Raw genomic sequence first — 13,650 nt, 5'->3', positions numbered from 1 at the left:
CCCCACACCCTTCAGGGTCCCCTGCTCTCCAGCAGGTTCTCCCTCCCTCCCCTTGCTTTCCAGGATGAGCAGCTCACACAAACAACAGGAGCTGGGGCCAGAGGGCCCTGAGCCCAGGAAGGAGGGGCCACATTGGAGAAAGGGGTGCTATTTGGGAGGAAAGGGGCATGTTTCTGGCATCCTCTTAGCCCTAAACCAGAGGGACTGGGATCTGAGGGTTCAGATGAGGGGGTTGGTGGGGAGGTCGGGCAGAAAAGACTGTGTATTCTAATTAGGAGGAGGGACAAAGTGAGGAGTTGAGTCTGAGCCCAACTTGAAGAAATCCCCCTCCAGCTGCCCCTGTCCAGCAGTGCCTCAGGCCTGACCCTGCAGGAGTGTCCTGGGTCAGCTGGAGGGTGTGAGCTGGGCTTGGGCTCCACGCCCAGATGACTGGACAGGGGCTGCCTGGGCCATAAGCCCAGGCCTGAAGGAGGGAGGAAGAACCTCACGTGTCCAGCCAGGCTCTCCCTCCTCCCTACCACCCGCCCATACTGTGTTTGGGGTGAAAACAGACTGGATAACTATGGCAACCTGGAACGGGGGCTCCCAGGAACTAGACCTCTCCTCCCTCCAGAGGGCAGCCCTGGTCCTCAGCTGTGCTTCCTGCACCAGGGTCCCTAGAGCCTTATCAAGCCCTACAGAGGCAGTAAGTTCCATGGGAACCAGGATTTTGGAAGTAGATCACCTGAGTTGGGCTCCTCCGCTTTGCCTTTTATTAGTGGATGTCCTAAAACACTGTCCTCAGGGTCCTCATCTGAGAGATGTGATATTCCTACCTACATCTTCTGGTGGGGTGAGGATGAAAGATGATATTTTCAGTGTTCACTCCATAGTAGACACACCGTTCCCTCAGGCCTTACTTCTTTCTCTCCCCATTTACATTGCCTTTCCCCCCTCTATTCTCATTTTATCCCGTCTGGGTCCATCACTGTTCAACTGTCCTACAGCTCCTCCTCCTTCCTGACTCCAGTTGGAGAAAGTGCTTCAAGCACTGGCATCTCATGCTGGAGGCTATAGGATGGGGCATGCTGCCCCTCCACTAAGTGGCCAAGGATAGCTGGCACTCTGGTGTGAACCAGGCCTCATACCTCTTGGCTGAGGGAGTGGAGTAGCAGGGAGGATGGAGAACTGTGGAGACTGGGTATGCCTGGGCTGGGGGTGAAGGCAGGCTCCTGGCTGCTGCCCTCCAAGCCCATGTGGGTTTCCATTTCCTTTGTCCACAGCCCCTTCCAAGGCTACCTCAGCATGCCAGGCCACTGTCACTCCTGCACTTCATTGCTCCCTTCCTGTCTTAGTCCCTCTTGATCAGTTTTGCTTTTGGGGGCTACCACCTCCTGCTTCCTCCCTCTGGATCCCCACCTTTTGTTCTCTGTGGTCCCTGACTCCCTGACACCATTGTCCCTCCCTTCCTCTTTTCTCTGCTTCTTTCTTGCCTGCCTTTTTTTTTTTGGCCCTCCACCGCAGCACAAATTATCACATCTTTTGACCCTTTATTCCTGTTTTGGTTTTTGTTTTGCATTTTGTTTTTCCCCTTCTCTCCCTCTGCTTCACTGTCTTTCTTCCTCTTATTTTTTCTTGGTCTTCTGGTCTCCTGCTGCTGACCCCGTGCATGCCTCCTCCCTTTTTCATGCCACCCCCCCATTTCCCTTTCCACTCCTTTGTCCACATTCCTTGCCCCTTTCCATTACTTCCTCTCTTCTCCCCCGCTGCAGTCTTCTCCTCCCCCCTTCTCTCTTCACTTTCCCGCTCCAGTCCTCTGTCCTCTTCCCAGCTGTGGGGGCCAGGACTGGGGAGCCTAATGTTTGCCTCATCGTTCTGCTATGGCTTCTCGATACAGCACATCTGGATTCCGGGGCCCAGATGTGTGGTTGCCACAGCGACCTCAGTCCCTCTGGTAAATACAGGCGCCCACCCGCCCCAGAGCAGAGAACAAAACAATTGTGTGACTTTCTTTTGTCACGGGATAGAAATGTCTTCCCTCCTCCCTTCTCCCCACACCCATGTCTCTGGGCAAAGGAAGTTTTAAGGGTCCAGACCCTTCTTTCCATGACTCTCTAGCCCCTGTTCATCCTTGGCCTCTTAGTTCTCTCCCATCTCAGGCTGTTTTCATTATTCCCATCCTCATCTCCCAGCCTTCAATTCCCTGTAATAAATGTTGGACATCCTACCCCATATGCAATTTAGGCGGTTTCTTCTCCCTGAATCTATACAATAACTGGATACAGAAAGAAGTTTTAAAAATCCAGCTTCTTTACGCTTTCTTCCGCAAGTTCTTCAAGAAGCTACTTTGCTTGTTTCTGTTTTCAACCCCTTCCTTTCCTGGAGCTGTTGGGGAAGGGGGAGAGAATGTAGGCTTTGGAATCAGAAAACTGGGGTGAGGCCCACTTTCACTACTAGCAAATTCTCTTGGACAAGCCACATAATGTCTATGAGCCTCCATTTCCTCATCTACAAAGTGGGATTCATAAAATGCCTGTGTAGGAAGCTGCTTTGTAAACGGAAGCCCAGTACAAATGTTTCCTATCTTTCCTTCTCTGGGCTGATTCCTTGGCTCACAGCCTCCTTGGCCTCCCTTCTTCGTTTCCTTCTCTGTCCTTCAAGCCCTTGCCCTCAATTGCCCTTCCTTTTCTTTCTCTTCTCTTTTCCCTTTTCTTCTATGTATATCTTTTATTCTATAACCTCCTGAGGTCAGGACAGAAACTTGGAGGATCATTCAAGGATGGAGGCTCAGAGCTGAAGATACCAGCTGAAGACCTTGAGAACAGTCAGAGCACACGGACAGTTTTGGAAAACACCATGACCTCTCCACCTACCACCCAGGACACCTCAGTGAAGCCAACCCAACACCTGACCAGAGGGCTTCCCTGCCCTCACACCTGTGGTTCCCTGCCAAACACTTGCTCCCCAGAGTCCTTTCACAATTCAATATTGACGAGCATTTATTGGTCACCTGTGCTGTGCAAGGCTCAGTGCTTTTCTGAAGAGAAGCAAAATGTTTATAAGGCCTGGACTCCTGGGAGACTGAAATGTAGGAGGTGAGTCAAGATTTAGGCAGTCATTATTTTGGAACCTGGAACTACATCAAGCTTCCAGTGGCTTTCCCAAATGCCTCATAAGCTTGTCAACATCTGGAACCCCATGTTCCTGTCTCAGACTCCAGCATCCGGTCCCCAGAGGTGGGCTTCCAAAACATCCTAGGGCCATACTTTTGGTTTTTGCTTCTCTCCAGAGTCTCATGACCACTCTCTGGACTAAATAACCATACTTTCTAAATACTGAAAAGAAGACAGGGCCTGGGGGGGTGGGTGAATGGATATAACCATAGAAATTGGAGGGTGTCAAGAGAAAAAATCCATACTCTACAATCTGCTCTCCCCAGGTTGTGCAATTTCCCTTGCCTTTGATTTGTCTTCCCCACTGCTTGCTGGGAGATCTGGGAGAAGGTGGTACCTACTCATGGCTCTGAGGGTTCAGGCCAAAACAGAGGAAGGAAGCTTAGTCCAGCTCTATCCAAGATGCTGACATCATCCTTCCCATCAAAGCCAGGAAAAAAACAGCCACATACACCCAGGCACACGGACATACACGGGGACACCCATGAGAGAGCCCATGTGTGCTTCTGCTCTCAGCCACGCAGAGCTGAGTGGGCAGTGGCCACAGCCACATGCTGTGCCAGCATACCCAGACCCAGGTACCCAGTACATCTGTGACTAGATCTCTGACCTGAGGTGCAGACACCTGTGCCTCAAATCACATGTGGCATCCAACACATGCCTGTTCTAAGTTCCTTCACTATCACCTATTACTTGGCCAAGGTACACCTTGTTGGTGAGGGGTGGAGAGGAGTCTATCCTCCACAGAGCCTGGGTCGGGTTCTTCCTCAGTGTGAACAGTTCTCTGTGACGGAAGTCCCATTTTTAGCCCCTTAACAGGGCAGCACTGGGAAAATGAGGCCAGAGAAACACCCAACAGACTTAATGTGGGGTGTGTTTGCTTGATCAGTCTTTCTGTCTCGCCTGAGACCAACATGCCCTTTTCCTCCAGCCCCTGTTTCTCTCCCTTCCCTGCTCCCCAGGCATTAATTCCCTTCCATTCTGCCTTCTACAACATCACCTCTCCATTTCCACAACATCACCCATATGTGCCTCCTGCTCTAGCTCTTTTCTTCATCCTTTTACTTGCCCCTAACCTCAGGTTTTCCTTCCCTGTCTTCCCCTCAACCCCTACTTCTTCCCACGTCACATATACCCTGATGTTCAGTCAAGCACTTGCCTAGTTAGTCTCACACATTTTTCTAGGAATTTGCTGAGGTGGGAAAATGAGAACAGGAAAGGGACTGGTCAGAGCAGACAGAAAGGCAGCTTGGTGTCAGTGTAAGCTGGGGAAGAGGGAACAGGTGGGAGCAATGGAGGCAGGTGGGGTGGATGTGGAACCCCATGGGTGGTCTCTCATGGCAGAGGTTTTAGGGTTAAAGGGGAGGTTGCCTCCTATCTCCTGCTCCTACCTCTGCTCCCTACCCTGCATGGCCAGTGGAGAATAGTTGGGGGGATGAAGGAGCCTGTGCTAGCAACAGATAGGGTGAGATTCCAATTGGAGCAGCATCTGGGAAGAAGTGGAAAAGGAATTTGGGGAAGGAGCAGGAGAGGGACTGGCCATGAGGAACAGTGTTGGCAGAGAAAAGAAACTGGGTCTGAGAAAAGGGGCCACAGGTGGGGAAAGGATGGGGAATAAAGAACTAGCGGGAAGAATAGCGAATGTCAGGTTGGGCAAAACTTAGGGTGGGGAGGAGTTTAAAATAGGATGGGGAAAGAACATGAGAAGTTGAGACAGGATGAAGTGGGTGAGACAAGGGTATGGTGGGACTCTGTGGTCCTGGACAGGGAGGGAGCCAGGATGATGGCAGGGGGACAGGAGGGGTGGTGTCTAGGAGGGGTGGGAGGACCTGCCCTATCTCCGCTCCCCTCCCTGACCTCATGCTGGTCCTCCCCTTCTCCTCCCCCTGCTCACTGCAGGCTCCCTCCTTCTCTCTGTCGCTGCCCAGATCGACAGTCAGTCTGGTCCAGGCTTGGTGAGCCTCTGCTGCAGGGGACAAGTGAGGGGGACCTCCGGGGAGTCTAGGGCTGCCAAAGGGAGTCCACCCTGGCCTGCTCTGAGACACTTCTTTCCCAGGATTGGAGACAGAGCAGGTGCAGAGGCACAGCAGCTGCCCTATTGCCCAGGTAAGGAACAGAGCCCTAGGGAGACACCGATGGGTAGACAGATAGGGATTTCACTTCTATCTGTCGGAAACACCCCAGCAAAGGTGTGGCAGGAGAGCTCTCAGAGTCTCTCCTAGGGCAGGGACTTTTGTTCAGGACAGAGGAAATAGGGACATCCACTGGGATCAGACTCCTTGTAGAGGATATATCTGGAGGGTGAGACAGTGTGATTGTGGGAGGTGGGGTGTGCCAGGGTTTGGATGGTTCCCATACAGGCACGTGAAAGGAATTGGGAACAAACCCAGGGACTCGGAGAACAGCACCACGGTAAAGGTGATTATCAGTGAGGTGCTGAGGCTGCCGGGAAGACAAGGCTGGGCTGATCTGGTGAACAGCTGAACCTCAGGAGGAAAGTACGGGTGAAATCCCAACTGCCGGGACTGTAGTGGCTGAGCCAGATCCAGAGGTGCCAGAGGGAGCTTTGGGCATCCAGACGGGGACTCCCCAGATGACAGCACGGAGGTTTCACAACCTGGGAAGGAGCCCTAGGGAGTCTTAAGCCTTTAGGAAATGCTGAAATGGGGCAAAGTGAGGACTCTCTGGTTTGGGAAGGGCACAAAGCCTACAGAGATGATCCTGAAGCTTGTTCTTGGCCGGGAGCGCTGCACCCATGACTCACAGTTCACCGCGGCTGCAATGGCTGAGTGATGTCCCTGGAGGGGCACAGCACTCTTGTCTTCACTCCGCCGTCCCCTTCTAGTCTCCTTTTGCTCAGTCGGAATCGTCCCACTCACCCCCTAATGCACGTGACACACCCTGGGTGGGGCGGGCGGGCCTCTTATCTCGCCTGGAAAGAATTTAATGGCTTAGAAACAACTGGAAGCGGAACTGAGGGGAACTACTGGGAAGCAACTAGGAAACACCGCAGCTGCCGCCTGTCCCACCCTTCTCCACTTCCGAGACCTCCAGCCCCCTCCCCTCTTTCCCTGGCCCTGTCTCCAATCCCTTGAGATCCAGCACCTCAATTCCTCAAACTTCCTTCTACTTAAATCCTGGCCACTAATGTAGAACCAGAACTCGCCTTCCTGTCTCTCACTGTCCTCCTGACCTTTCCCACTAGGGATTGGGAAATCCTTTTGTCTTAGTTTTTCCATTCTCCTGGCCCATCAGCTGACTCTATAGGATAAGGGGCAGCTAGGTCCCCAACTCTCCCTTACCAGTACTCTCTTCCCACCTGCTTATTATCCAATATCTCAGGCTCCTGTGCTCCTTCCCTCCTTTCTCTTAGACTCCTTCTGCCTTTACCCCTCATTGCCAAATTCAGCTGGGAGTGTGACAGGAGGGGCAGAGGGAGGAATTAGGATGGGATCAGAACCCCCCAGTCTCTGACACATCCCTCATAGAAGCCCACCCCCTCCACACCCCATGGGTCCTAGAGTCCCTGATGAGCAAAGTGTCAAAGTTGGCCACAAAACCAAATACCAGGGATGCTGAGTCACATTTGGGAAGATGCCCCTACCCCTACCAGTCCTCCAACTGTGGGAAGAATGCCAAGAGGGTGAGGCCACATTGCCCCCAACCAGCCACACTTGGGAGAGACAGAGGGGAGACACAAGAGATACCCAAATTCTTTGCTTGCCCATTGTAAAGAGAACAGTCAGAATTTTCCAAGAATTGGAGTGGGTAGCTAGAGGGGTGGTGGTGGAAGGGAAGGGGAGGGAACTGGGAAGGAGGCTCTGGGAATGGTTTATGGGGGTTGCACCTGTCTTCTAGACCAGCTTTCCAGAGAAGGCAATGGATTCTGTATACTCCTTCCTGCTACAGAGACTCCCTTCCATGCCCATGGGGAAAGAGACTGAATCCTGTGGGGGATGGGGGATGGGAAAGGGACTGGAGAATTCCCAGAGGCCTCCAGCAGTGTCAGAGAATACAAGAGGGACCATGTATCCTCCGCCTCCCAATTCGGAGGAGTCCTAGGAGTGCAGTTCCCTTCTGTTCAGTTCAGTTCTTCATTTTCACAGCTGCCCTTTGAGCCAGCAAGAAATCAACTTTCTTGGTCATCACTCAATGGCTAGGTAGAGGGGAGGTTGTGTGTCTGAGTGTGAGTATGGTGTGTACTGTGTACACGTGCCTCTACAGATTCAGGCTTTATAGGTGGATGTAAGTATTTTATGCACAAGCATGTTCATATTTGTATTTGTGGATGAACACTTGTGAATATCTCTATTTGTGTTACATATTTGTCTGTGCATGCACCATCATAGTTGGTATGTGGATGATTTGCACAGCTTTAGACACAGAATGACAGGTAGTTTAAGCCAGAACCCACCTGATACCCAAAGCTACACCTCTACCTGAGAAGGGCTGGGGCACAGAAAAGGGTGGCTGTCTACATTCAGATTTATCTGCCTTGGCTACCTGAGGTGAGGTGCCTCTCCTTGTGGAAACACTGTCTCTGGTGTCCAGTTCCCGTCTGTGTCTTGATGGCTGATGGGGGACTGTGGGGGCTTGTAGCCCTGAAAACTCATTTTTCTCGGACTCAGAGGCAGGCAGGAAATATGTAAATTGAGGGGGGGGTCAGTCCCTTGCCTCCTCAGCTGTGACACCTTCCCTTACTAGTTCATTTTTCCGCTGCCCTACTCTGCCCTCCTCTCTCCAGTCCCTCTAGTCTAGAAGAGCTGGCACTTGCCAACATTACTCCTCAACTTTTACCTGAACTGAAGCTTGACCCACTCCTCTGTACTCCCTCATTCTCCAGAACCCTCCCTCCCTCCTTGCCTCTCAAACCCCTATCTCCTTTATGTCCCAGCCCTTGCCACAGTGAATCCCACAAACACGATGGAATAACCATTACCCAGATTAAGAAATAAGATTTCCCTGGGCTCGATTTCCAGCACTGTTTTTTATATATATAGTATATGTTTTTTAAAAGTATCGGGGAGTGTAGCTTGGTGGTAAAGCATTTGCCTAGTATGCACCAAACCCTGGGTTCAGTCCCAGTACCATTAATTGATTAATTAATTCTCAGCATTCTATATTCTCCCACTATGTCCCATCTGGTCATTACCCGCACCATGAGCACCATATTCATGACTCAGAACACTATAGATTACCATCCTCTCTTCTTGAACTTCATTTAAATAGAATTATTTAGCATGTTCTCTTGTGTGTCTGGCTTCATTTGCTCAAGCTTTTAGTAAGATTCATCTATATTACTACATTTAGCTGTAGTTCCTTCTCATTGCTTATTTTATTCTACTGTAAGAATGAACCACAATTATTTAATCCATTCTGCTGATGTGAAGCATGTGGGTAGCTCCCAGTTTGAAACTATTCTGGGTAGTAGTGCTATGTTGGTTGTATTCCTAGGATTGGAATTGCAAGGTCATGGGGTTTACATATGTTCAGCTTTATTAAATCAAGTAAATTCAGCCAAACAGTTTTCTAAAGTGCTTATACCATCTGATCCTTCCAGGATCCATCCAACTCTGGTCTCTGACTGGTCTACCCTGGCTACTGCTTTCTAACTAATTTCTATTCCCAGACACTGTCCGTGGTCCTAGCCCTGACCTTGGTCCTATTCTTGACTTCAGCCTTAATGCTAGTCCTGAGCTTAAATTGAAATTTTCATTCATTCCTATAGTGAATAAATATTTATTGAGCACCTGTTATGTGCTTGGTGCAAGGATACAGATGACAAGGTCGGGGGAACAGTTACTATGACTGCCCCATAGACCTTATGGTCTAATGGGCAGATTGAGAATAGGCAAGAAAGTAATAAAATAATCCCATCATATATCTATTTGTGTCTGATCACAAATTGTTATAAATGCTGCAATTGGGAATTATATGGTACTGTGATATCACATGATGGGGGACCTGACTTGTTCAGAAAGGCTTTCATGAGGAAATGATATAGGGCTGAGACTTGAAGGATCTGGAAGCCAAGAGAGAAGGGAAGAGTAATCCACATAGAGGGAACAGTGTATATGAAGGTCTGGGATCAGGATGAAGCACAAGGAATATGAGGGACCTAAAGAAGGCGAGTGGAACTGGAGTGGAAAGAAGAAGGGAGATGAGGTAGGAGAAGTCAACAGCGGCCAGGTGATGCAAGGCTGTTTATCATTGTTCTGAGATAATTTGGAGGGGAGACACTTAAGAGTTCCAAGGAAAATAGGGACATCTGGTTGCCTTTGCAGGGTTGTGGAAGATCAGCTAGAAGTCAATGGCCATTGTTAGGCAAGAGGTGGATACTAGCTTGGACTATAATGATGGTAAGAGGGAAAGAAAGAAATGATTAAAGAGATGTTTATAAGAAAATGTGGATAAGTATGATGAAATATGGTGGCATTGAATGAGCTATTGGGTTTCTGCTAATAGAACTGGATGAATAATAGAGCCCTGAGGTGCATTGGGAGGGAAGGGATATGGGAAAGACAATCATAAGTTCAGTTTCAGAGAAGATGCCAAGTGCTAAGAGCCACAGCCAAGTAATATGATGCATGGCATTTTTGGTTGAAAGGTGACGCCAGCAAGCCATTGAGATGATATGATTATGTTAAGATCTGCATTCTTATGGATATTAGATTCCTGCTGTCCACCTAGGCCTGCTACGGGACTCCTGGAGAGTTCCCATTGGTTGGGGAAGTGCGGTAGGAGGGAATTCCGGAGGAATTGCAGAGGCACTTTTGTCGTTAATCAGGTGATCATGTGTGCTTGGGTCTTTTCTGGCTCTTATTTTCTTCCATGTGACTATTCTTGCAACTTTATAATAAATCTTGGCACTTGATAATGTAAGTCCCAAGGAAGAGGCTTTTTTTTTTTTTTTAAATGGGAGATATATGAACTTATTAAAAAAAACTGATGGGAAAGATCTAGTTGAGAATGAAGAAGGGAAAATAATCTATACCTTAAGGATTCTGAAAGACTACAGGAGCTGGGATCCAGGTGCTTGGTGAAGGACTGGCCCTAGATACTCATCTGCTAATTTCATTCAATGTCTATGTATTGGGTGGCACATTTACCAACACATCAGTTTGTTAGGGACAGGGACACAGCAGTGCTAGGACAGTCAAGATCCCTGTTCCAAAAGGGCACCCATTATAGTAGTGGGAAAAGACAAAAGAACAAGAAAACAAGGCAGCAGAAAATTCCATGAGGAACATAAACAGGCCATTGAGATGAAGACTACTGACCCAGCATAAGGAAGGACTCTCAGGGTCAATGACACATGAATTAAGATTTGAACTAGAAGTGGCCAGCTGGGGATGTAGCTCAGTGGTAAAAACAAAAACAAAATTAAACGGAGTGAAGAGCATCCTAGACAGAGGGAAGATAACAGTGCAAAGCCCTTAGGCTAGTGTAAACTTCGAGCACTTGTGACAAATAAAAGATCACTCTGCCTGTGAAGGGAGAACACAGTTTTTATAAAGGAGAACAAGGTAACCAAATGACATTACAAAGAGTGGTAGAGACCAGATAATGCCCAGGAAAGTATCTCTTGGGGTTGGGCTGAATGTGAATTTTCACAAATATGTGAGTTGGGTAGATTAGTTGTGAGTGATGGGACTGCTGGTGTGTTGGGGAAGAGGGGGTGATGCATTTTGTCTCCTTCCTTTTGAAGCTGCTCTCATATTTGCCCTCTCTCCCTGCAGCCTCCTGAGCGATGCCAGCCCAATGTCCTTTAACCTCCAGTCTGACCTTCCTGGTACTGCTGGGCACAGCCAGCGCAGGCCCCTTCTCTCCACGGTCGAATGTCACACTCCCAGTTCCACGGCCCCCTCCCCAACCAGGGGGAGGAAGCCCCTCTTCTCAACTTTACGAGCATACTGTGGAAGGAGGGGAAAAGCAAGTGGTGTTCACCCATCGCATTAATCTGCCCCCCTCTGCTGGCTGTGGCTGTCCCCCAGGCACTGAGCCCCCTGTCCCTGCCTCAGAGGTGCAGGCCCTGAGAATCCGGCTAGAGATCTTGGAGGAGTTGGTGAAGGGGCTCAAGGAACAGTGCACTGGGGGATGTTGTCCTGCTGCTGCCCAGGCTGGCACAGGTGAGCTGGTCATCACAAGAGGAGGCACAGAAGAGAGGGTGGAGAAGAGGGTTAGGGTTGGGTGCATCATTAGTCCATAAAGGATCTTGGATCTTGGTGTGAATTACAAAAAGGCACCCCTTCCTTGCTGTTAGAAGGGGTGGATGCAGCCCAGGGCACAACTTGGGGAGTGGAGCTGGGCTAGATGTCAACCCAAGCATTTGATAAGGTCATTAAGCAACTGGAAACTAAGTTGGCCTTATGAAATGAGGCTGGCCCTGCTGGAGGAGGGCACAGGAGCATACTATGTAGGCTCAGTCTCTCTCCCTGCAGAGAGACTGAGGCCTGTCTCTCTCTCTCCCACTTTAGGCCAGACAGATGTTCGTAGCCTTTGCAGCCTTCATGGTGTGTTTGACCTGAGCCGTTGTGCCTGTTCCTGTGAGCCAGGGTGGGGTGGACCCACCTGCTCCGACCCCACAGAGTCTGGGATGTCCCCCTCCTCCCCTCCTGCAGAATCCGGGTTTTGTCCCGATGACTGCAACGATCAGGGTCGCTGCGTCCGAGGTCGCTGCGTGTGTTTCCCCGGCTATACCGGCCCAAGTTGTGGTTGGCCTTCTTGCCCAGGGGATTGCCAAGGCCGAGGGCGCTGTGTGCAAGGTGTGTGCGTCTGCAGGGCAGGCTTCTCAGGTCCCGACTGTGGCCAGCGCTCCTGCCCTCGGAGCTGCAGCCAGAGAGGACGCTGCGAGGACGGACGCTGTGTGTGCGACCCAGGTTACACTGGTGAGGACTGTGGTGTGAAAAGTTGCCCTCGCGGTTGCAGCCAGAGAGGACGTTGTGAGAACGGGCGCTGTGTGTGCAATCCTGGCTACTCTGGTGAGGACTGTGGGGTGAAAAGCTGCCCTCGAGGCTGCAGCCAGAGAGGGCGTTGTGAGGACGGACGCTGCGTCTGTGACCCTGGCTACACTGGAGAAGACTGCGGCGTGCGGAGCTGCCCTTGGGACTGTGGTGAGGGAGGGCGCTGCGTGGACGGCCGCTGTGTGTGCTGGCCCGGGTACGCAGGCGAGGACTGTAGCACCCGAACTTGTCCTCGCAACTGCCGGGGGCGTGGGCGCTGTGAGGATGGCGAATGCATCTGCGACGCAGGCTACAGCGGGGACGATTGCGGCGTGCGTAGCTGCCCTGGCGACTGCAACCAAAGGGGCCGCTGTGAGGACGGCCGCTGTGTGTGCTGGCCGGGTTATACCGGGCCTGACTGTAGCGCCCGTGCCTGCCCGCGCGACTGTAGAGGACGTGGGCGCTGTGAGAACGGTGTGTGTGTGTGCAACACGGGTTACAGCGGTGAGGACTGCGGTGTGCGCAGCTGTCCTGGGGACTGTCGTGGTCGTGGCCGCTGCGAGAGTGGGCGTTGCGTGTGCTGGCCCGGATACACGGGTCGGGACTGTGGCACGCGTGCCTGTCCTGGAGACTGTCGCGGGAGGGGGCGCTGCGTGGACGGCCGCTGTGTGTGCAACCCAGGCTTTACTGGCGAGGACTGTGGGAGCCGTCGGTGTCCTGGAGACTGCCGCGGACATGGCCGCTGCGAGGATGGCGTGTGTGTGTGCGATGCGGGTTACTCAGGCGAGGACTGCAGTACACGCAGCTGCCCTGGGGGCTGTCGAGGCCGCGGCCAGTGCCTAGATGGGCGCTGCGTGTGTGACGACGGCTACTCGGGTGAGGACTGCGGTGTAAGGCGGTGCCCACGAGACTGCAGCCAACACGGCGTGTGCCAGGACGGTGTATGCACCTGCTGGGAGGGTTATGCAGGCGAGGACTGCAGCATCCGCACCTGCCCCTCCAATTGCCACGGACGCGGCCGCTGTGAGGAAGGACGCTGTGTGTGTGACCCAGGCTACACCGGCCCCGTGTGTGCCACCCGCACCTGCCCAGCTGACTGCCAGGGTCGTGGGCGCTGTGTTCAAGGAGTGTGCATATGCCACACGGGCTATGGTGGTGAGGATTGTGGGCAGGAAGAGCCTCCCGCCAGCGCCTGCCCAGGGGGCTGCGGCCCCAGGGAACTGTGCCGCGCAGGTCAATGTGTATGCGTTGAGGGCTTCCGAGGCCCTGACTGTGCTATCCAGATATGCCCTGGGGACTGTCGTGGCCGTGGAGAGTGTCGCGAGGGTAGCTGCTTCTGCCAAGATGGCTATGCCGGGGAGGACTGTGGGGAAGGTGAGTGGGCAGTCTTCTCCAATATGTTTGGGGAAGGACTGGGATTCTAGGACCAAGAGCCATCCAGAAAACCTAAAGCCTTGGGTGCCCAAGACCTGGAGGGAGATGGTGTAGGTGTTAGAGGGGTGGGAGTCAGAGGAGCCAGAGTCCCGCAAGAAAAGCAGAACTATGGGGAGGCAGTC

At 51.9% G+C, this 13,650-nt stretch overlaps 1 protein-coding gene across 5 annotated transcripts in view; it reads left to right on the top strand.

Moving 5' to 3' along the window:
- Positions 1-5,060: 5,060 nt before the first annotated feature.
- Tnxb (tenascin XB) overlaps positions 5,061-13,650 on the top strand; it is a 57,098-nt gene continuing 48,508 nt past the window's right edge. For all 5 annotated transcript variants that reach the window (XM_046467954.2, XM_046467952.2, XM_046467950.2 and 2 more), the window contains exons 1-3: positions 5,061-5,258; positions 10,892-11,281; positions 11,630-13,468. In XM_046467954.2, coding sequence (XP_046323910.1) covers positions 10,903-11,281; positions 11,630-13,468 — 2,218 coding nt within the window. In that variant the 5' untranslated portion in view covers positions 5,061-5,258; positions 10,892-10,902. The remainder of the gene's footprint in view (positions 5,259-10,891; positions 11,282-11,629; positions 13,469-13,650) is intronic.

This window comes from Marmota monax, unplaced genomic scaffold, assembly GCF_021218885.2.
Source record: "Marmota monax isolate L192 unplaced genomic scaffold, Marmota_monax_Labrador192_F-V1.1 WCK01_AAM20220418_F8-fsc00404, whole genome shotgun sequence".
Lineage (NCBI taxonomy): Eukaryota > Metazoa > Chordata > Mammalia > Rodentia > Sciuridae > Marmota > Marmota monax.
This window is presented reverse-complemented; position numbering and strand designations above follow the sequence as displayed.